Genomic DNA, 22,120 nt, shown 5'->3' on the forward strand with positions numbered 1-22,120 from the left:
TAGCAAAGCATAATTTCACAATCACTGCCTCACTCTTCATACATTTAGTTATAGCAGTCTCAAATCTGCATTGCTGTGATTTGTGTGAAACTGACCTGGGTGTGGGGAGTTGAACCGGCCAAGACCAGGCAGGAATTAACTGGTCACCTGAAATCCTGTTCTACCTTCCCTCACCACATCATTGCTCTCAGAGGTTTTTTCAGACTGTGCAAACGGATGCTCCAATAGGTCAGTTATGATGTCTTTGAAAATTTTTGCTAGCTTGTAAAAGCCTACTTACTAGGCGCTGTTGCTGAATGTACCTGTTGAAATGATATATCAAAACTCTCAATAAAAATACTGTTATTTTATGACACACATTGAAATCGTGGACAGGAAAGTCAAGCATGATGACTCTACCAAGGTTGAGACTTCAATGTGCTGGTGTTGGCACAGCTCCTACTGTCTTGATGTGTGGACACTTGACTTTGTGCTACAGGAGCTCCGTTCTCCTCCCTCCCCGTGTGCATTCTGAATAATTCTTCACACTTAAGTGATCATTTCTTTCTACATGCTTCCTCTTACTTGGGAATAAAATTATTAAAATAAAATTATGACAGTAGTTTAAAATGTGATCTGCCTCTCTCTCTCTCTCTCTCTGTGTGTGTGTGTGTGTGTGTGTGTGTGTGTGTGTGTGTTGTGTGTGCATGCATGCTTGCAGGTGCGTATGTATGTAGAGAACAGAGGTCAAAGTCAAGTATTTCCCCCTATTCTCTATCCCAGTCATTGTCATCATCGTCCACTTTTTCTCTTTTCCTTCCTTCCTTCCTTCCTTCCTTCCTTCTTTCTTCTGAGACAGGGCTTTTACTGAGCTGACTGACTCAAGTGACCAGCCAGAATGCTCCAGGGACCTCCTGTCTCAACATCCCAGCCCTGGGGTTACAGACACTGGCTGCCACCCCCAAGTATCTTATTTTGGTGCTAGGAATCTGAATTCAGACATGTTACCCACTGACTTATCTCATCAGCTCAGATCTACATGTTTGATCTACACGTTTGACTCACAACCCAGAACAAAGTCCGTTCTTACACCCTAAAGGTTAACTTTTTTTGCTGAATAGTTTCATTCTTTGTATATACACTTATTTCAGCAGATTTATGGTCATAACCATGACGTCACCCATTGAGTCTCAAATCAAGAACTCATGGGGGCTTGTGAGATGACCCCGTGTGTAAAGGTACTTGCTGCCAAGCCTGACAATTTGAGTTTGAACTCCAGGACCCACCCATGCTGTGCAAGGAAAGAACCAATATTTGTTAACTGGTTCTTTGACTCCTCCATGTGCCATGGTGTACACACACTAAATAAGTAAACATACAAAGGTAATAAAAAAATGAAAGAACTTCTCTATACTTCCACTGAGAATTATGTCTGTAGCGTCTTTCCATAAACCATTTTACTTAGTTTGAAATTAAGAAGTTCATGAGCTTCCATGAGCTCCCCATACACTCCCGCTGCTGGCTCACTAAAGGCTGGCAACTCCATTGCCAAGGTGGCAGCCAAGTTACCGAACAGCCATGGAAGTCGTCTGTGGGAAAACTGGGAAGGTTTGTAATAGGACTTCGGTCAGCATGCTGAGCAGTCACACAGTCTCCCCCCCCCCTTAGCCTGCGGCTCTGCTGTCCCTCTGGAGTCCCTATCACCCCCACCGCACCCCTACCCAGCTGAGGCAGGCGGATCTCTGCGAGCTCGAGGCCAGCCTGGTCTACAGAGCGAGTTCCAGGACAGGTACCAAAACTACACAGAGAAACCCTGTCTCATAAACCAAAGGAGAGGGAAAGCAAGCCCCATTCTAAAAAAAGCCCCTCCCTCTGCTCTTTCTTTTTCCACTTTTCCTCCCATGAGGCGTGCACCCTTGGACCCCCTCTTTCTCTTCCTCTCTCCTTTCTGTCTATCTTCCCCATAAACTCTTTCTGCGTGGATGCAGCGCCTGGGTATGAACGACTTTCCACGTGCTGCCTCCCCGCCCCCGCCCCGCCCCCGCCCCGCCCCTCATCTGCCCGGCACGTTTGTCTGCACACGCGGGATACCCCCGGGGGTCCCCTCTGCACAATAATTCATAACAGGAAGGGCATCCAAAGGTCAGCCTGATAACCCCACTGCTCGTTGCCATTTCTAGATGGTTTATGGGAGAACAGGTGCTTCCAATTTCCGGTTTTGATATAATCCCCATTTTCCAAATGATTTTTTTTTTCTAAACTTCAGTCCAATATATATGTATCATAAAAAGCAGAATTTTTAGGTCATAGAAGTTTTACTATCAATTTGTCTGAGTACAAATAATTATTCCTACTTTTAAATAGTTTATTAATATACTTAGATGGTTCAAAGAATGTCAAAACCAAACCAAACCCAACCATCGGTTAGGGCACTAAATGAAAAGATCCCATTCTTTTTTCAAGCCAAGCAATTTCTACGTTTTGGGATACTGAATGAGAATTCCCTCTGGTCCTTCCAATGATATTCTATGCAGAAACAAGCAAATACATACATAAAACTGACCTGGACCAGCAGGTCTTTCTTTAGGGTGATGGCAGGAAGGTGAGAAGATAGAAAAGCTGGTGTACAGGGGTCTTGTAGAGCCTACGTCTTATGCCCAGTGCGTTTATTAAGAACAGCATCCTATATACTATTTTTGCAAGAAAAATAAGACAGAGTCAGTAAAAAGCCTTCCTACAATGGGAGGAAATCAGTTGATTAGAGAATTAATCAAACAGTATTGCACAAGAAGATCACAGATCTCAAGGGCATCAGAGACCAAGCCCACAGCAGCTTTGGGACTAGTAACCACAGCCCCTACAGGGTGGGAAGAGTAGGGGTCTCAGGATCCAAAGCCACAGCTTCCCCAAGGCCCTGGCCTCAGGCCATTCCTGCCTCTGCGAAGCATATTCCTGGTTTTAGACGAGGATTTATGTTCCTTCTCTATAATCAGGGCCTCAGGGAAAGCCTCAGTTTGGTCTAGCCCTCAACAGAAACATTTTATCATTTATATGTACATGTTTTACAACTTGCTTTTGTCAAGGGAAACACATCTTTAAAAACATTTACATAAACATGTAAGGCAACCACAATTTTTTAAAAGGTCATCATTTCCTACTTTGTGCTTTATACCTATCAGTCTACTACTGAATATATTCTTTACTGTATTTTGTCATTACAGACAGGAAGACATAATCTTATGCCCATCATTGTTTAACGATGAATATAGTTTGGATAATATTTTAGGATTAAAATCAATCGATTAAATGGTAAATACATTTGTATTCTGGTAGTCAAAAATACTCCTGATATATTTTGTCAGGAATTTATGATCTTGTCTACAACCTAACACCTTTAGTGAAACAGTTTTCATTGGAATTTTATTTTGTCATGGATTATAGGTTAAAAAAAGTTATCTCAGTACTGATTTACATATTTTTATTCTATTGAGGAAAAATATGTTTAAAAATAGCAGTCAAATAACAATTGCCCATATCAACAGTGAAGTCAGATCTTTGATCTTTTTATTAAAAATATTCTTATTGATTCGGAGAATTTCTTTACATATTTTGAAAAATCTGTCTATATCCATGCTAAGAAAAGCTACTTTTTTCAGTTTTTTGTATGTCTTTTATTCATGTTTGGGTGTTTTTCTCTTTTATTAGCATGGAATTTATTTTCTTTTATAGACTAGAATTTACCAACTCATTCCTCTACAGGTTCAGGGGTGACAGAATGCTGGAGAATGCCTTCTTGGACCTAGGACTACACAACATGTGGCATTCCAACCTAGTGCTTTTCAAATTTGATATCCAGTTATCTCAAAATCATTCATTGTATACTAGATCACCTCCCTTACTGAGTACATGATATACATCTGTTTTGTGTTACTGGACTGTCTTCGTTGAATGTCTCTTTGCTGTTGGCAATCAAGGAGAAAATAACCGGGAAACAGTCACCTGATGGTCAGTGTGCATGAGTGACGTGTGACTCCACCATCCACCAGATCTCTCCTGTAACCCCCTAACTTCCTCTCCCTTTCTTACTCAATTCTTACATCAGAATATATGTCACCTTAGATGGGGGACAGAGAAGCCAACGATGTGTAAAAACAACCTTCTGATTGAAGGTTTAAGGGTTCTTAGACTTTGAGGAGAATCCTTCAGAGAAACTTTCTGGTTTAAAAAAAAAAATAAGGCCTGGGACTCTGTTTATCAGCCCAGAAGGCCAATGATACAAATATTATAGTAAATGTTTTATATTTTTTAATCATATTTTAGTGTCCAAGGGGTGATCTGCCTTCCTAGTGCTGGCATTAAAGGCACTGTCAGGCTGGGTGGTGGTGGCGCACGCCTTTAATCTCAGCACTTGGGAGCAGAGCCAGGCGGATCTCTGTGAGTTCGAGCCAGCCTGGCTACCAAGTGAGTCCCAGGAAAGGCGCAAAGCTACACAGAGAAACCCTGTCTCGGAAAAATAAAAAATAAAAAAATAAAGGCACTGTCACCTGACCCGTTCATTCCCCGCTAAATGCACTCTTTTTTCACAACTATTTCTCCAGAGTGCTGCTCTCGACCCCTTCCAGGAACAAGGGAATTATTTCAGTTCTACTCCCTTAGCCTGGACTCCTGGCTTTCCTAGACCTACTGAAGTTCTGGAGTCTGGGTAAGTGGATTAGTTCAGTGCGGTGGTACAGAATAAATCACAGTTTAATGAATATAGAATATATCGGAAAACTGACTGGCTGAGTATAGAAGTACATCATCCAGAGAGGCAGCAGAACACATTTCAGTGGGAAGCAAGCTTCCTAAAGAAGTAGGCCTGTGAGCCACTCTCCTGAAAAACACCTGTACACTGGCTGTGTAGCGATGCTTCAAATGCCCAGTCTGAGTACCGCATCTGGAGTAACAACAGAGCTCCAGGTCACATACATTTGTCACCATCAGTGACATGGGAATGCTTCTTATGAAGGCCAAAATGAAGACTGAAGGATTCAGTCTCATGTTTTCTGTGTTCATTAGATTAAGGCTGAGATGGTATCTTTTCCATTCATGAAGCTTCCTGACTCCATAGCCAGTGACTTGGACCACAAAACTGCATCTAATTCTGACCTAGTTAGATATTCCAGAGTCCTGTCACAAACTGAGAAAAGGCTGAACTGCTTGGCTACCGCTCAATAGAGTCCTCTACTGTGCTATGCCTCTCCGGCACCCACCTGCCTGACAACCCTGACAAGAACAAGCTGGATCTCAGTAATGTCACATTGAGTCACATGACCTCTGTGCCTCGGTGTTTTCAGTTGTGAAATAGATTGGTGCCAGTAGGCCACCCTCCTGCTCTGTTGTGATTGTTCAGGACAGCAGCCAGTGTACACTGGGTTATCTCATTGTCCCAGTATTGCCAGAGGTTATAGGAAGTGCACAGGGAACGTGAGCCGTTATTATTACTACATGTAGTCTGCTGGCAGACTCAGGCATGAAAAAAAAAAAATAACTAACTTAAAACATGGTGGAATAAGCGGCAGAGGGAAGTATTTTTTTATTATGGGGCCAGGAAATTGGTCTGGATACGGCAGCCTCAACTTCCATATTCAACAGAGGGACTCTATCTGTTTCAACCTCAAAGTTCTAAGCTTTCGGAAGGATTTAAGAGACGTTGGTTTTCACCATCATTTCCATTGATGACCCCAAGGTTTCATCAGCTCCCACTGCTAACAACTGTGTTCCCTCACTATCTGTTTCGTACACAGGCTTCACTCTAAGACATAGCTGGAGCATTTATTCTTTGTTCTAAAATTAATTTACTTTCGGAAATGTGAGTAAAAGCAAATGATTTTTCATCCTACCATAGAGAATTGATCGCCCCAGGTTTATCAATGCAGAGCCGCAGTAGTAGCAAAGGACACCATGCCAACACGTTCTGCGAATTTCCCAAGCACAGATAAAATATATTTGGTGTCTTCAGACTCCAAATGACAAAATGCTATACATCGAGGCCAAAGACTCTTAGGGATAAATTTTTTAAAAAGCGTCTGACACATTGAGAGCCACTAGAAGGAAGGACTGCGGTGCAGCTTTCTTGCCTGCACATTGCGCCATGACAGAACAAATGTCTCAGGGATGTTAGAGAAGGTGCCGTGGAAAAGAGGGAGAGACAGGCTCGGACATCTGGCACCCACTCGTCTCCACGCATGCACAGAACAAAGCAACCCGGCATCGCGTGTTTGCAGAAAGAAGGCTGAACAGTGTCAGTGGTACGTCACCGTACTGAGCGGGTAAGTGGCTGAACCAACCTACTCTTTGGATGTGAAAGCATCATTTACTCCACTGAAGAATCATTTGTCTGCTGTCTGACCGAATTAGGAAATTAGATTTTGGAAGCAAACTGGCTCAGGAGAAGTAAGCATGGCCACAGCGGCTATCATCAAGAAGTTTACAGAACTGGGCCCCTAAGCAAAGAGAAGGGAGACATGACTATCTTTCGACACACACAAACAGGTATGGTTGTATACTTCTTCCAGATCTGGGTTGAGATCTGGGGCTCCATCAGTAGTCTACACTGAGCAGGAGAGGGGAAACCAGTCGCAAAGCAGAAACATACCAGACCACCTCTATAAAACCCAACAGACTCCATGAAGGCACCAAGGATCAGGTGTCAAACACTGAAGAGATGCAGTCTGTCTGCACCCTGGATCAGAACATAAGCTATTCATGCTCAAATTCCTATGATGAGCAGATCAGAGCTTTCACAGTCACGAAGGAGGATGTTCTGATCAGTGAGCAGATATCGGAGCCATTTTTCCTTCACAGAGAGTAAAGGTTCCCTAACCTCGGGATGATGGGTCAACCCAAAGGGACAACAACACAGAAGATAAAAGCAACATGCCACATTTAATGTTTATCTTGATCTCCCAGTGGCAGACACAACAAAAATGAAATCATTAAAAAAAAAATGGAGGTGGGTATGGTTGTACTCTCCAATAATCCCAGACTCTGAAAGGGGAGACAGGGAGACTGGAGCAAGGTTAAGGCTGGCTGAGCGATACAGTGAGTTCTAGGCATCCAGGGCTGTATGGTGAGATCCTGTCTCCAAATCAATCAATCAATCAAACAATGAAAGAATAAATAAATAAATAAATAAATAAATAAATAAAATAAATATTTTTAAAGGGAACCGGAAGATGGTATAATGAAGGAAAAAACTGCTGTGGATAATGTTTTATATAAATAAAACACTGATTGGCCAGTAGCAAGGCAGGAAGTATAGGCAGGACAAGGAGAGAGGAGAATTCTGGGAAGTGGAAGGCTAAGTCAGAGAGAGACACTGCCAGCCGCTGCCATGACAAGAAGCATGTGAAGATGCCGGTAAGCCACGAACCACGTGGCAAGGTATAGATTTATAGAAATGGGTTAATTTAAGATATAAGAACAGTTAGCAAGAAGCCTGCCATGGCCATACAGTTTGTAAATAGCATAAGCGTCTGTGTGTTTATTTTGTAAGTGGGTTGTCAGACTGCCGGGGCTTGGTGGGACCCGGAGAGAAAACTCCAGCTACAAACTTCTGCGTGGTGAATTTCCTCTTTCCAAACATGGTTTGATCCTAGTCTCATACTTCACCTCCTTTGTGGATACGAACTCAGGTCAAACAGATCACTATTCTACAGACTTCGGTTCCTGCTCATCAACATTTATTGGTAAGGAGACTGCCAAGTATATCAGGAATAGGTCTCGGGTCTGGAACACAGTCGTGAAGAATGATTTCTGTCCTCAGGAATCTTATTCAAGCATTTGAAAGACAGAGTCAACAAACACATGCAAAGTGCAGTGACATCACAATTCCCAAAATTCACAGCCCAGTGTTGTGGCTTCCTACTAAGAATCCCATCACCCCAGTGGCTCAGACTCAACCATGCTTTGTCCTCTTAGTTTTGAGCAGACAGAGGAACTTAAATATTAAGAAGTTTCTTTTACATGAACAAAAGCATGGAATTTCATATAGTAAAAACAGGAAGGGCATAATTTAAAAATAAATCTGCCCGTACTCCATTTTACATTTTTAACACTGAAATGTAAATACCTTGGTTTTGATAATAAAAAGCAGCTGCTGTGGATGTGCTTTTATTTAGAACACCCATCAATTTGAACTTAGGACAACACAATATTAAACCATATGCGAGTATAATTCAAAATCCGATATTGTGTACAGCCACAGCTCTGGTATTTCAAGGTACGCTTTGATACCAATTGAATTAAATAATTTTCTGTAAGTACTACTTGCTCTTTTATATACAGGAACAGTATTACCCAAAGCAAATTGATAATAGCCACTTTTAAGACATATCTAAATAAATATGCCTTATAAACAAGTAAAGTTTTCACAAAAACCTATGGGTTCAATTCCTAATCAGCCCTTGTTCCAATTCCTCCATTCCCACAAATCACAAATACTAAATCATATAATTCTTTCTGGGCAATGTTTAAATGGAGTTGGCTGCCTGGACAGGATGTAAGCCAAGACATGACTGAATTCGGGGCCCCGGGTGGTGCCTATGTTATATCAATAACTCCCATTCCCAAAGAACCAGGCAAGCGGGAATAAAGGGCAGCCCTGTCCTCCCCGGAGCTCTGTCTTGGCTCCACATGCTCTTTTGAGGAAATGTGATGGAGAAAAGACTTCTCCCATTTTCAACTAAAAAGAAAGTCATTGTTTGAAGTGTAACGGAAATGTCACAACCACTAGAATCAGCCAGTGGGCTGAGCCTTCTTACTTATAATCAAAGACTGGCTTTTCTCCCCTCACTCTTGGATAGAGTTTGGAGTTTATTCCAGAAATTAAAAATAGAGGGGAGTGAAGGGGAAAAAAAAAAAGCGAGCAATAGGATAAACTCCCCCAAAAACCTAGGCGGGAAAATGGAAATAACAGCACCCTTTTTGTAGAACATTCAATGTTTGGTTGTTTTCTGGTGCTGATTCAGATAATTTCCCTCATTTTGCAAGTATATTTTTTTAACCTTTCTATTTCAAGGACACCGATGATCAATATTGTATTGAAGTACTTGAATATTATTAAGAACAGTGTCGGAGAAAATTCATTTGGCCCTTAAAATAACCAACTACCTTCTTCCAACCTTCCTGTTGGGAGGAACACGAAAGGAATTAGCTGGCAACAGTGTTAACTGTGTGAGACCGTAAAGATGAGTGCAGACTGACTCTAAATAAGTAGAAGGACATGGGAAAGAGGGACCGGTGCTAGCCAGCAACGCACAGTAGTGTGGTTGTCAGGAGTGAAGCAGTAGTAGTCTTGATGCCCACACGCTAGCTCCTACTTCCCAGCACTGCTCAGATTCCCACGTGCAGTGTACAGTTAAGCACTTCATTTTTCCCTTTCCCATTTTCTTGTCTATATAGATGGGCATGCTTCTCCTCGATAACTGGTCAACATAAAATAAACAAACTACTGCCTTTTATAAAAGGCAAAAAGGGGAAATCTTAACTAGAGTAAACGAGGCTACTTTTTTACAGCTAACTAGAGCAATGATATGTTACTGTCTTTAGAAACTCCCTTTGGGCTAGATGGTGGCTCGGTGGATAACAAGCTGGCTGTATAAGCCTGAGGATCTGAGTTCAGATCTTCAGACTTCATCTATAGGCTCGCGGGGTAGCATTTCTGTAACCCCAGGGCTCTCATAGTGAGACAGAAGGCAGAGCTAGGAGAATCCAAGAGACCTGCCTGAAACCAGACGGACGATGAAGACAGTCACCTGAAGCTGTCCTCTAGCCCTCATACACATACCATGGCATATACACACCAAAGCATGGGCACACCTGTCCCCACACACAGGAGCATGTACATACATACACATAGATTAGGCACATGTGCGTGCGCGCACGCACACACACACACACACACACACACACACACACACACACTAAAATTACCTGTGATGGAATAAATTGATTAAAGTAGGGCAATGGCTGAAAAGTTTCAGTACTGCTGAAAGCATTCTAAAAATATACATGATCCTTGAAGCTACATGCATTTAGACATTTCTTAAGTTTTGTAATCATGACACAGACTTTATCACAGCTAAATTAGAACAGGAAATTTACTAGAAACAAATTCACAGATGAAATGAAAACCTACCTTATGAAAGAAATTATACGAAGCTAAATGACTCTCACTTTTACGACTTCACAGCTATTGAGATCAACCAAATGCAAAATGTTCACTTCCCTTTTGCAGGTCAAATCCTTAAGGCTACGATATATGCTCCCCAAGCAAATGCTATAGGCTACACCTGCACTTCCATAGTAAGACAAAGACTCATGCTTTCTGTCATTAGTTTTAGCAATTCCTAATGCAGTTTCTTCTTCTTGGATTCAAGGTCAGCAGCCAGGCTTGCACCTGTTCACTCTCACCTTCGCATTTCTGAGTTGTCTCACTCTGCTTGTGACCAGCAGGGCATCTGCATTCGAAAGAGCCCACTGTGTTGACACAGTTCCCCCCTTGGCACAATCCTGGGATCGCCTGGCATTCGTCAACATCTGCAAGGAGAAAACATTTTGAGCATACACCAAACTGACTTGCAGGCTCTATCAGTATTTTTCTTTTATGTCCGGGGGGAAAATGTTGCTCTCAAGACGTCAGGGTGAGGGAGGCAGCCCCTCCGCATGCCTGTTACTTAACTTACATAGACAGTACCAGGTATGCCACGTGAGTCTTCTGGAGAGCTACTGTGCTGTTCTGGAGTGAGGAGAATCTACAGATTTGGTGTGCCACAGAATGCAGGGCAGCAAAATGTTTATATCACAAAAAGAGTAAGTTCTCTGACCAGTGATCTAAGTTTTTATATTCATACATTCTAAAAGCACTAATTAAATGTGAAGTGAGTAAATTCAAGAGACTATGACAAAATATAAAACAAAAAGCTATACAGATAGATAATTACTGTGAAATTTGGGTGTCTGGGAATATAAGTAAAATTGATGTATCTTGTCAGTACTAATCACAGACATAAGAAAAAAAATGATTTACTGATATAAGCACTGATAATGAACACATCACCACAGAGTCTATAAAGATGAAAACGATCCAAAAAATGAATGGTAGAAATTCAATAATTAAGGTGAAATACACAAGTCTGTCGAAAGGTACAAATGCCAAGGCTTACTCAAGAACAAACATATTGAGTATATAAAGTATTTCTGTTAAAGTAATTTCATTCACAGTTTAATATATTTACACAAAGAACACCTCAGGCCTCAGGGGATGCACCACTGAAGCCTATTAACGATTTAAGAGAAAAAAAATGACAGAAATTTCATTCAAATTCTTACAGCACAACGATGTGACACTGTCCTGTTGATGGGACTTTAAAAAACATCTGTCTGGCATCAAAGCCAGACCAATACATTACCAAAAGAAACACAAATAAAAAGAAGAAAATTGAAAATCTCTCTCCAGGACAGGTACACAAAATTTTAATGAGTCGAGCTTAGTAATACATTAAAATTAGTGTAACAGGGCCAGAAGAGGTTTATCCCAAGAATTTAAGGTTTTCTTAAAAGTAGAATGAAATATTAATCAATATAGTTCATCATATTAACAAATAAAAGAAGAAAAGCCATCACCAACCTACAGATTTAGAAAAACAAGTAACAGAATTCACCTCTAATTCATGATTCTAAAATCCTCCCTAAAGCAATATAACTCCTTTAATCTGACTAGTCACATGTGAAAAACAAAAACTATGGTTAACAAGATAGGTAGAGATTTTCAATGATCCTTTGTTGAGAGTGTTTGAAAGTCATGCCCTCCCTTGCCTGTTTATTTCCTTGAGACAGGATCTTGCTATATAAACCAGGCTGGCTTGGACACACTATATGGAGCCAAGGCTGACCTCATGCTCTACCACATCCATTAAAATTTTCACTTTTATATCTGTGTAAATTTGACTTAACTTCTTTACAAGAAACAATGATATAACTGAGTAGATTTGTATGTTAAACTTTACACATAAAATAAAAACATAAAAAGCTGTAAAAATTTGCTACAGTCAGTTAAAACTGAAAGTCTAGTCAAACTGATAAATGACACATATTTCATTATAAGGTTAAAAAATACCGTGCCCTTGTCACATACATTTAAAATACAGAAGCACAGAACACCAGAGAAACAACAATTCATAAATGTGCAGTCCTTTCCTTAAAGGAGACTTTTATTCACATATCCATATAAAGTCATTGTCTGTGTATTTAACAAAAATAAGACACTGGGTGTGGTGGTGCATGCCTTTAATCTTAGAACTCAGGAAGAAGAGGCAAGTGGCACTCTGTGAGTTCGAACCCAGTCTGGTCTATATAATGAGTTTAATGTCAGCCAGTGCTTAATTGTGAGATCTGAAAAGAAAGGGTAAGGCTATACTTCATGTGGCCTGTGTCTCTTTTGTATAAAAGCATGTTAGAGTTTCTTGTTACTTTTAGTAAACCCACAAACAAGGTACCCTTTGTGTTTAGGAATTAGAGACTTCGAGCTTACAAAAGACAGCATGCTTTTAACGTCTGTCTATAAAATTAGTGAAAACAGTCCAAAGAAAGTTTGTATTAAAATTAAATCTCAGGGCATTTTAAAGACTCCCTAGTTCAAATGAAAGTCAACTGGGAAGTAAAATAAAGGACATGAAGTTAGATACTGAAAAACTTCAAGCAGTGAAGCATCACTATTCCAAAAGGTCCTACACTCCAATCTGTGACACAGAACAGGAGAAAACACCTCTGGGGACTTCTTTTCCTGGAAGATACATCAGAGGAAGGGTATCGTAAAGGAAGCTGAAGTGTGAGGCCAGATTAGAATCCTTTAACACTGTTCATAAAATCTCGGCCTACACAGGGGATCTTCAGCAATTTTTCAAAGAGTGGAGCACTCTGACATGACAGTATTCACTGTGTAGCTGTTTAGAATGCATTTTCCTAGAAGGAAAAAGAAGTCCTTCATTTAGGAAGCTTCCTAGACTTTACAACTATACAGTTTTAGTTTTAGATTTTTACAGAAAAAGCAACCACCACTTATCATTTTTATAGTTGCTATAAATAATACCTTTAAAAATAATGCCCCATAGCATCAGATATTTTATACCTGTCTATTTTAAAATAGTTTGCAGCAATTGTCAATTTTCATATCTTGGTGTGTTCATTACACACCGATCTTCTCACATTTAAAGTTGATGCAATGAAACCCAGTACTTTTGTAGTGAGTAAGCAAAATTACTGGTGTGGATTTCATTGTACAGTAGGGAGATTTTATATTAAAAGTTTATAACCTTATTTATTCTCCTTCCTCATTTTAGTGTTGTTAATTATATGCCCTTCATTGGGGAAAATTAAGACATCTTATTTTGAAATGGTGAAAAGCTTTAAAAGGGATTTACAATAATAATACAAAGAATAACACAATTTTACAATAATAACACAAAGAATATTTTAAACAAAGATTTGTAACCTTCAACAAAATTCTTAATTTTCCTAAGTCATTTAGAGTTAGGTCTAGATCTCATGACTCTGTTCCCCCAATACTGATTTCTCTATAAAATCGCTCAATTGAACCAGGCATGGGAGCTCATACCCCAGATCTTAGCCCTTTGGGAGGCTAAAAGGAGGAGGAGCAAAAGTTAGTGGGATTAAGGGTGAGAACTTGTTTCAAAATTTAAAAAAAAAAAAAAGCTCTCATAGAACTATACATGTGTCTTATAGGCAGGCAAGGCTAGCCATCGAAAGGAAAGAGGGAATTGTAAGGAAGTGAAACTGAAAAAATTAATTTAGAAATGTACACTAGCACTGTCTGCAAAAATAAGAGGCAAGCCCAGATTCCCAATTAGAGCTTCAAAATCTCAGCCACACAACAGCTAACAATGAATTCTCCACTACCCACACAGTGCCAATGTGTTTCTGTCCATTCTGTCAGTTCAGGCTCATTCCACTCATTTCTTCAAATGCTGGATTATTGCAAATCACATGCAAAGACTGTACAGAATTAAGTTAAATCTTTTGAGACTCAAGCCTTACCACTTCAGTGTTTTCTATTGAAGTTACAAATAAGATATGTTGAAAAAAAGATATGTTAATTGCAGTTTATGAAAATTCACTCTCCAATTTCTCCAAAGACTCTTGTCCTAAACGGACAAATTCATTATAAAAACTAGCATTCAGTGGCACACTTTTAGTTCACGCCCAAATATGGAAAAATGTAGTATAGACTTATAACACAGCATGTTTATAGGTTTGGGGCCAAGGAGAGAAAAACAATTATATTTGATAATTTTTTTATTTGTTTAATTTTTCTGTCACTAAAATAAGTTCAATTAAATTTTTTATGTGTTTTGTCTGCAGTTATGGACATGTTCATCCCATGTCTGTGGAGGCCAGCAGAGGGAGTTGCCTCCCCTGGAACTGGAGTTACTGATGGGTGCTGGGAACTGAATCTGAGTTCTCTGCAAGAGCAGACAGTATTGTAACTTGCTGGACCATCTCTCCAGCTCTAATGTTGCTGTTACTATTACTAATTCTATCAACATCACCTCTCTCTCTCTCTCTCTCTCTCTCTCTCTCTCTCTCTCTCTCTCTCTCTCTCTCTGTGTGTGTGCAGGCTGTATGTCGGTAGAGTTGTGGGAGTCAGAAGACAACTTTCAGGAGTCATTTCTCTCCTTCTAATGTGAGTTCCAGGAACCTAACTCAGGAAAGCACTTTTACACAGTGAGGCTTTCCTGCCATCCTAGATCATTTTTTTAAATGAAATTCTTATTTTTATGTTCTGTATATATTCATGCCAATAACTTTTATTTCCATAAAGGCATGTGTCAGGCCTTAACCACGACAATTGAATAATTGGTTTATGTCTCTCTGAAGTCTTAGATACATGAGATTTCTCGGCAACTACTCGCCATGGTTTGGTTCAGCCACACTCTCCATTCATGAGTGACATGAGAATTCGAACACTAAATGGTCACAATAACAAGCTCATAATGGCAGTATACTACCTGCTTACATCCAATCTTATAACAAAAAAAGAGCAGAGAACGTTTCTGTCTCAGTGTGCTTCATCCAGCAGATGCCACCATTTTAGACACTAAAGTGAGCAACCCAGCGGAGAACTTGGCATTTCCTCATTATGTTGCTCACATCATTCCACTGGCAGCAACTCCGTAGTTCCCACACACTTCCCACATCTTCATTCTGCCTCCATGGCCTTAGCCTCCATCACACATCACCTGAACTTTTGCTAGGGCTGTGGAGCTCATTTCATGTCTTCCTCCCTCAGTCCCTGTACTTGATTCTCTACAGAGCAATGAAGGAAATCTCACCCAAGTTCAGATGAGAGCAGATTATCATGAAAAAGATCGATGGGCACAAACTTTGCCCTCACAGTGTCTTGCTCTATGAGTCATTCTAAAGACATGCAAGACAATGTGTGTGTGGGGGGGATTTCCTTATTTTAACGATCAAAGGAGACGGGGAAATGACTCAGTTGGTCCAGTGCTTCCTGGAGAGATGACTCAGTTGGTCAAGAGCTTATGCGGGAAGATGGCTCAATTGGTCAAGTGTTTACAGGGGTGGGTGGGGCTCACAGTTGGCGAAGTGCTTAATGGGGGGGAATGGCTATGTTTATCAAATTCTTACTGGGGGGATGATTCAGCTGACATGTTAATTATTGCATTACTTATGTATTAATATAACTAAAGATTTAAAGTAGATACATTCATTTACAAGTATTAATTCTTAAGTAAAACACCACTTCTAATTAGGAAATATGTGCCATATATGTAGATAAAACGAAAATTATAAGAAAATACTACATGCATGCAAATAACTGTTTACATAGGATATAAATCTCATAAATATTCCTGGAAGGATTTAATTCAACTATCAAAATTTTGCATTCACTTGTTTTATGATAGCTTAAATGTAAAGGGTGACAGGACCTAACTTTGGTCACAGTGCAATATAAAGTGGAGATGGCACACCACTAAGCGTGAGATGAAAGATAGGGATAACACACCACTAAGTTTTTATAGAGGACAAGAACTCACTCTGCTTTCAGCATTAAAGAAGCCAGAGATTGCTAAGCACCCCAAGAACACACACCAGTCCCTGCTTATCTAGGTATAGAATATTAACAAAGACACAGCTAAAACTTAAAAAATAAAACAAAACAAAAATCTTGCTGTTTTCCTCACAGATTAAGTTTCCTAAAGTATCATCTTAATTTTCTGTTGCTTCTCATTTCCCACAGCTATTGTGTTTGGTACAACCACGATGCTGCATTCTTTCTGAAGTCATGGACCAATTAAAACTGTAACAGCTGCAGGGTAACCAACTTTCAGAGATGGCCTGCCTTGGTTAGGATGATCAGTGTTTTGGAGTCAGCATTAAGCGATTTTTAATGTCTTCTACGCAGCTGACATTTGTTTTTAACTTTATAAAATTCCAACCATCCTATAAAGTGACTGGCCAAAATTACAAAAAATAAACAAGTGTGACATGTATATCAGTGTGTCATTTTTAATGTCCCACCTCTCCCAAACTAATTTGGCATAAGTATTCCGGAAACAATCCAGGAACAAGAGAAAATGAAATCATAGGAAGATGTAGCTTAAACACCTTCTAAACGGAGGATTACCACATGTCCAGGAACTTCCAGACCACGCTGTGATCTTGAGACTAGGCAGAACGTCTCCTCTGGCTTTTCCAGACATCTTAACCATGTGTTAAGTTTCATTTTGCTCCCGTTACTGTGCTAATCCGTTAGAGTTTCGAGGCAAATGATGTCCAAAACTTAACCTCTGCTGCATAAGCAAAACCAAGCGAGTAAGCCTCGAGACAGTGCTTACTCCTAACTACAGAATCTGAACATGGAGGACACATCTCTTACACAGTCGTGCTCTGAAATATGAGGCCTCCGGCAGAACACCGAAGGAAAAAAGACATGCCCACACAGATGACGAGGTTTAATAATTTGGTGTGCCTTGCCTGAATGACGTTTTAACCTGAACGATTTCTTTCCTTGAAATATGACGTTTAGAAATATTTAAATCCTGTAACCATTTCTTGGCTCAAAGAGTGTTTACTGCCTTTGCTGTATGTACACTCACACCAGGCACCGTCTTAGATTCATCCCCACACCCCTCAAGCTCACTAGTGAATTAAATGATTTCTGCCTTTGCGCAGATTATATTCTACAGGCAGGGAATCAAGCCCGGGACAAAGTGTCTTAGAAGTTGAAAGGTGATGTAGAATAAAAAAAGGGGGGGCATTATTATATAGTATCTATGTAATGGATTATCTTATTTTCAGTAGTTATCTATGCCTATGGTGTTCTATGTACACCAATTTTGGAAGTCTCTAGAGAACAATAAATACTATCAAGAGTGAATTATAGTACATCTACACACAAAGGAAACACTCGGGCTAATGAGTGTTCATAAGAAACGTAGAGGAGTTTCCTATTTGTAATAAAGAATATTAAGATCATCACTTAACACAGCTTTCATCCTTGAGGTCTTACTCGTAATAGTTACTAAAAAGCCGTGTAAGTCCACAACTGACATGGCTTTCATTATTGGTAAGTTCTCACTTTCTACTCTGGGGAGTTGTGCTGCTATCTCCTCTGTGTCCCTGTAGCTCTGTTTTGAAAATCACTATGACAGACACAGTGATTAATCTGTGATTCATTAACACCAGTATAATCACAGGTTGCCTTAACTGAACTGCTACGGTTGTTCTTAGAGTTTGGAGTATCAGCACACACGGGATGCCTTGGGGATGGGACACAACTCTAAACACAAAGTTCATTTACGCTTCCCGTGCTTGAACACAGAGCTTCGTGATAATTTTACTCAATATTTTAACAATTTTGTGCATTTTAAAAAAGATTTCTTTCTTTCTTTGTTCGTATATGTGTGCTTCTGTGTGCCTTCCAGATGAATGCAGGTACCTATGGACACTAGAGAGTGCATTGGATGCCTGGAGCTCAAGGTACAGGCAACGATGAGACTCCCAATATAAATTTATGGAACCAAATTAGTTTCTTCTGCAAGAGCAGCAAATACTTTTGACTGTTGAGCCATTTCGTCAGGCCTCGATTCTGTGCATTTTGACAGCAGCTTCCCATGTGAGGTCACAGTGGAGCTTTTCCCCTTATGGCATCGTGTCAGCATTCAAAATGTTCTTGGTTTGGGGAGCCTTTCAGAATTTGGATTTTTTCAATTTAGAGGTGCTATGCCCACACCCTTTAATAACAACACTACAAAACTGGCAAAAATCTTTGGAGGCTACTGTTTGTTTTTTAATTTACCAAATTGCTCACAGTTTATTGTGCAGTGAGCTAAGGTTGCATGTGCTTTCTCAGTTGTAATTATGACATAGAGGAGGACACCGGTCTGCTTATGAAGCTCTGACACTTACTCAGTGGAGCTGAAGGCATCTTCACTTCTGACATGCTCACTGACTTTAGCCTGAACCTTCAGCTCTAACCTTGTACATGATTTCCTTATAATAAGTACGTCTAACTCCCATGTCTCAAATAGAAGCAACACCATTTCTATCAATAATACAAAAGCCGTCTCTACACCCATTCAACAACTTACTAGAGAGAGTATTTCTAAGTTCTAAAAATGGATTTAGTACCTATGACATCAGAGATGTAGCTAATGATGGCAAGGGCTCTGTTGGCTAAAAAGGAGTGGAACTAACTAGTAAGTACAGGACCATTCTAGGTACTTGGGTTGGACTCGGTGGCTGTAGGAGCCTCTGGCCTCAGATCTGCCCTTGACACATGTACCAGCGCCACTTATGAGGTGTGGGAGTCCCTGGATATTACCTGGAGAGAAAGACATCATGAACGATCAGGAGAGAAGAAATCACTTCCTCCAGGAGAACTGTGTGTGTAGTACAACGTAGATACAAAAGACTGCCATCAGAATAAAGACACAGAGCAGCTTATTCTCTCACTGTATCGGATATTTTAAGAAGTAGTTTTTAAAAATTATTTTACACTGGGCGGCAGTGGCTCATGCCCTTAATCCCAGCACTTGGGAGGCAGAGGCAGGCGGATCTCTGTGAGTTTGAGGCTAGCCTGGTCTACAGAGTGAGATCCAGGACAGGCACCAAAACTACACAGAGAAACCCTGTCTCAGAAAAAACAAAACAAAACAAAACAAAAGTTATTTTATTTTTCATCTTCTTCTCTATTAATGTTAAAAACGGAAACTTTCCATTGGGTGACTAAAATATAAATTATAAATATAAACTATCTCTAGTCAGACTTCTGAGCAGGATCCACCATGGCAATGGGTACTGTTTTCAAGGTTCCCACACACAGTTTCAGGTTTCCCGACTCCTATCAAAGAGATGATACTTGTGGTAAACACGGCTGACTCACCTTGACAGGCTCCTGTGCGAATGTTGGGAATGAAGCCCCGGCGGCAGGGCTGAGGCTGGGCTGGACACATCTCACAGGGATGACCCCAGGCTCGTCCAATGGTGGCACAGCACAGTGTCTTCGTGCAGACGATGCCCGTCAGCTGCCCCTGGCACATCTGATTATTGACTTGTGTGAAACACGGGCCTGTCCTGTAATCTAGAATGAGACGGAAGGAAAGACAGCTTTAATGATCACGAGCTAGTCTAAGACCCCGCTACCAAAGACAGAAACCAGAAACTTCCTTCTGAGCAAAGCATCTAAAGACAGAAGAGCTGTGAGTTTCATTGAAAATTTATAATTTTCCAATCATGAGACATGTATTCAGAGACCACAGTGATTTCTGCACTGGGCATTGCCATCCGATGGCTCATGGCACCCAGATGTGCTTTCTTGGCTTAGATGATTTTAAAGAATTTCAATTGTAGTCAACATTGCAAAAATGGGAAATTTCACAAGAAACTTGTATTTCAGGCTTTTCTTGAATAAAACAAAACAAAACTGGAAGTTCTAGCTGTGCAAAACCCAATATGTCACATGGCATGATAAGATGAAGAGTTTGTCTTCCTAGGACCCTCCCACTTTAATCCCAACCATTAGTATGTATTCAAAAGCCTCACATGGGCCCTGAAGGCATTGCCATTAACGATTACTCCTTCTTATCCTCTGAGGATTTTCTTTTCAGACTAAGTGGTCAAGAGTTTAGAAAGCCAAAGTAACCAGATGAAGATGCGTTATGCTTATCAAAAATATATTGGGGCAGTCTAAACAATGCATGGTTAGGTCGAATAAGCTGACATCTATCTCTCTATCACTTTGTAGCTTAGCTTAGAAATGCTAAGAAAGCCCTGAGGTCATGAATTCTTTACAGGCAAGGTAATGTTGGTTTCTCTTTGCTCTCTATCAGATGACTGTTGTCTTACACTGCTATAGATGATGACCAATCTGAGTAAATGCATGGCAATTGCATGATTCATAAGCATCCTTAAGACCTTCCTATGAGGTCAGGACTCTTACACCTCCAAGTGTAAGGTCCAGGGTCCAGCTATCTTGGTGTCAACTTTATCAACTTTATATATCAACTTTATATCCCACCCTTAGGCCAACACAGACTCAGTCTATTTAACAAAAGGTTCAAGAGATCCACAGGCATCTCAAAACTTGAGGGCTGGACCAGGCTGTAGGCAACTCAGAGGCTGGCTCTGGGTGTTTCTAGTCTACTTTCTTCAGGCTGTAAATATAATTCAATAAACATTCTGGGTAACCAGTAAACATTCTTGTAGACAGAATGGAACTACCAATAAGAGCCATTGAGTGTTACTGGTGTTGAAGCTTAAGAGGCCCCCTGGCATTAGGATCAGGATCCATCCCTCGTACATGAGCTGGTTTTTTTGGAGGAACACCTAAAAAGGTGTCCTATGGTGGGACACCTTGCATATCCTTGATGCAAGTGGAGGGGTTTGGACCTGCCTCTACTGAATGTACCAAGCTCTGCTGACTCCCCATGGGAGACCTTGCCTTGTTGGAGGAGGGACTGGGGAGTGGGTTGAGGGGGGGGAGGGAGGCAGGAGAGGAGGGAGGAGAGGGGGAATATGTGATTGGTATGTAAAATGAATAAAAAAACCCTCAATAAATAAATTAATAGATAAATAATGTTATGCTAATTTAAAAAAAGAAATGGAAGAGAAGTTAGTTTCCTAATGACCAACTGGTATAATGGCTCCCATTAGCCCTGGAAGTAAGAACACATGCAAAAACATTTCTTTCCAGAAAGACTGCAGCTCATCGTTGGCTACTTCTTGGGAATAAAAGCTGACCCTCAGGCTTTTGTTGCAAAGATTCGTGGTATGAGTCTTATGAAAAACTGCTACTGTGGAAGTCAACCTTGGATAACAATCTGACATTTGGAATGACATGTAGGATGTAGGATAGCATATAAAGACGGCACATCGTCAAACAAAACTTAAAACTGCATGAAACAGTGATTAATGAAAAAGGAGGATTCCTCGAACTAAAGAAGTGGGTATTTTAAAAGTTCAGTGTACTTAGAGAACTAATATAAAGATAAGTAAATTCAATGTAATGAAATAAAATCTAGAGCGGGTATTTTGGCACAAGTTCTTAAAGTTCTCAACTTAACTTCCACAAAAGGAGCTTATTTTAATTCCCTCTTAAGAAGAGCAGATGTACTGGCTGCAGCTGAATCTTGAAGAAAAATCTTTTATGTATATGGAAAGCTATACCAATCTTATGAATAAGCATTTTCCAGGTCATAACTTTTAAAAAATCTTCATAAAACCCACATTTTGCCATTTTAAATATTGGGTTTGCAAGTTTTCAATTATATCAAGTTCAGAACGTGTTGGAAAACTCCATTTCTTACCAAAAGACATTAAAATTATGAGTTCTTGAGATACATGCATAAATACTTATCTTCAAATACTTTAAAATTTTCAGATCCCAGCCGGGCAGTGGTGGCACACGCCTTTAATCCCAGCACTTGGGAGGCAGAGGCAGGTGGATCTGTGAGTTCGAGACCATCCTGGGCTACCAAGTGAGTTTTTCAGATCCCCAGGGGAAAAGCCCCTCTGGGCCTTCCTCTAACCCATCCTCCTCAAGCAAACCAACTGGACA

The 22,120-nt window shown here is 40.4% G+C and overlaps 1 protein-coding gene across 1 annotated transcript in view; it reads right to left on the reverse strand.

The window, feature by feature from the left end:
• Nucleotides 1-22,120, reverse strand: part of Fbn2 (fibrillin 2) — a 211,793-nt gene that overhangs the window by 137,360 nt on the left and 52,313 nt on the right. The window contains 2 exon segments of the mRNA XM_028891611.2: nucleotides 10,435-10,560; nucleotides 19,448-19,645. Coding sequence (XP_028747444.1) covers nucleotides 10,435-10,560; nucleotides 19,448-19,645 — 324 coding nt within the window.

This window comes from Peromyscus leucopus, chromosome 19 (assembly GCF_004664715.2).
Source record: "Peromyscus leucopus breed LL Stock chromosome 19, UCI_PerLeu_2.1, whole genome shotgun sequence".
Classification (NCBI taxonomy): domain Eukaryota; kingdom Metazoa; phylum Chordata; class Mammalia; order Rodentia; family Cricetidae; genus Peromyscus; species Peromyscus leucopus.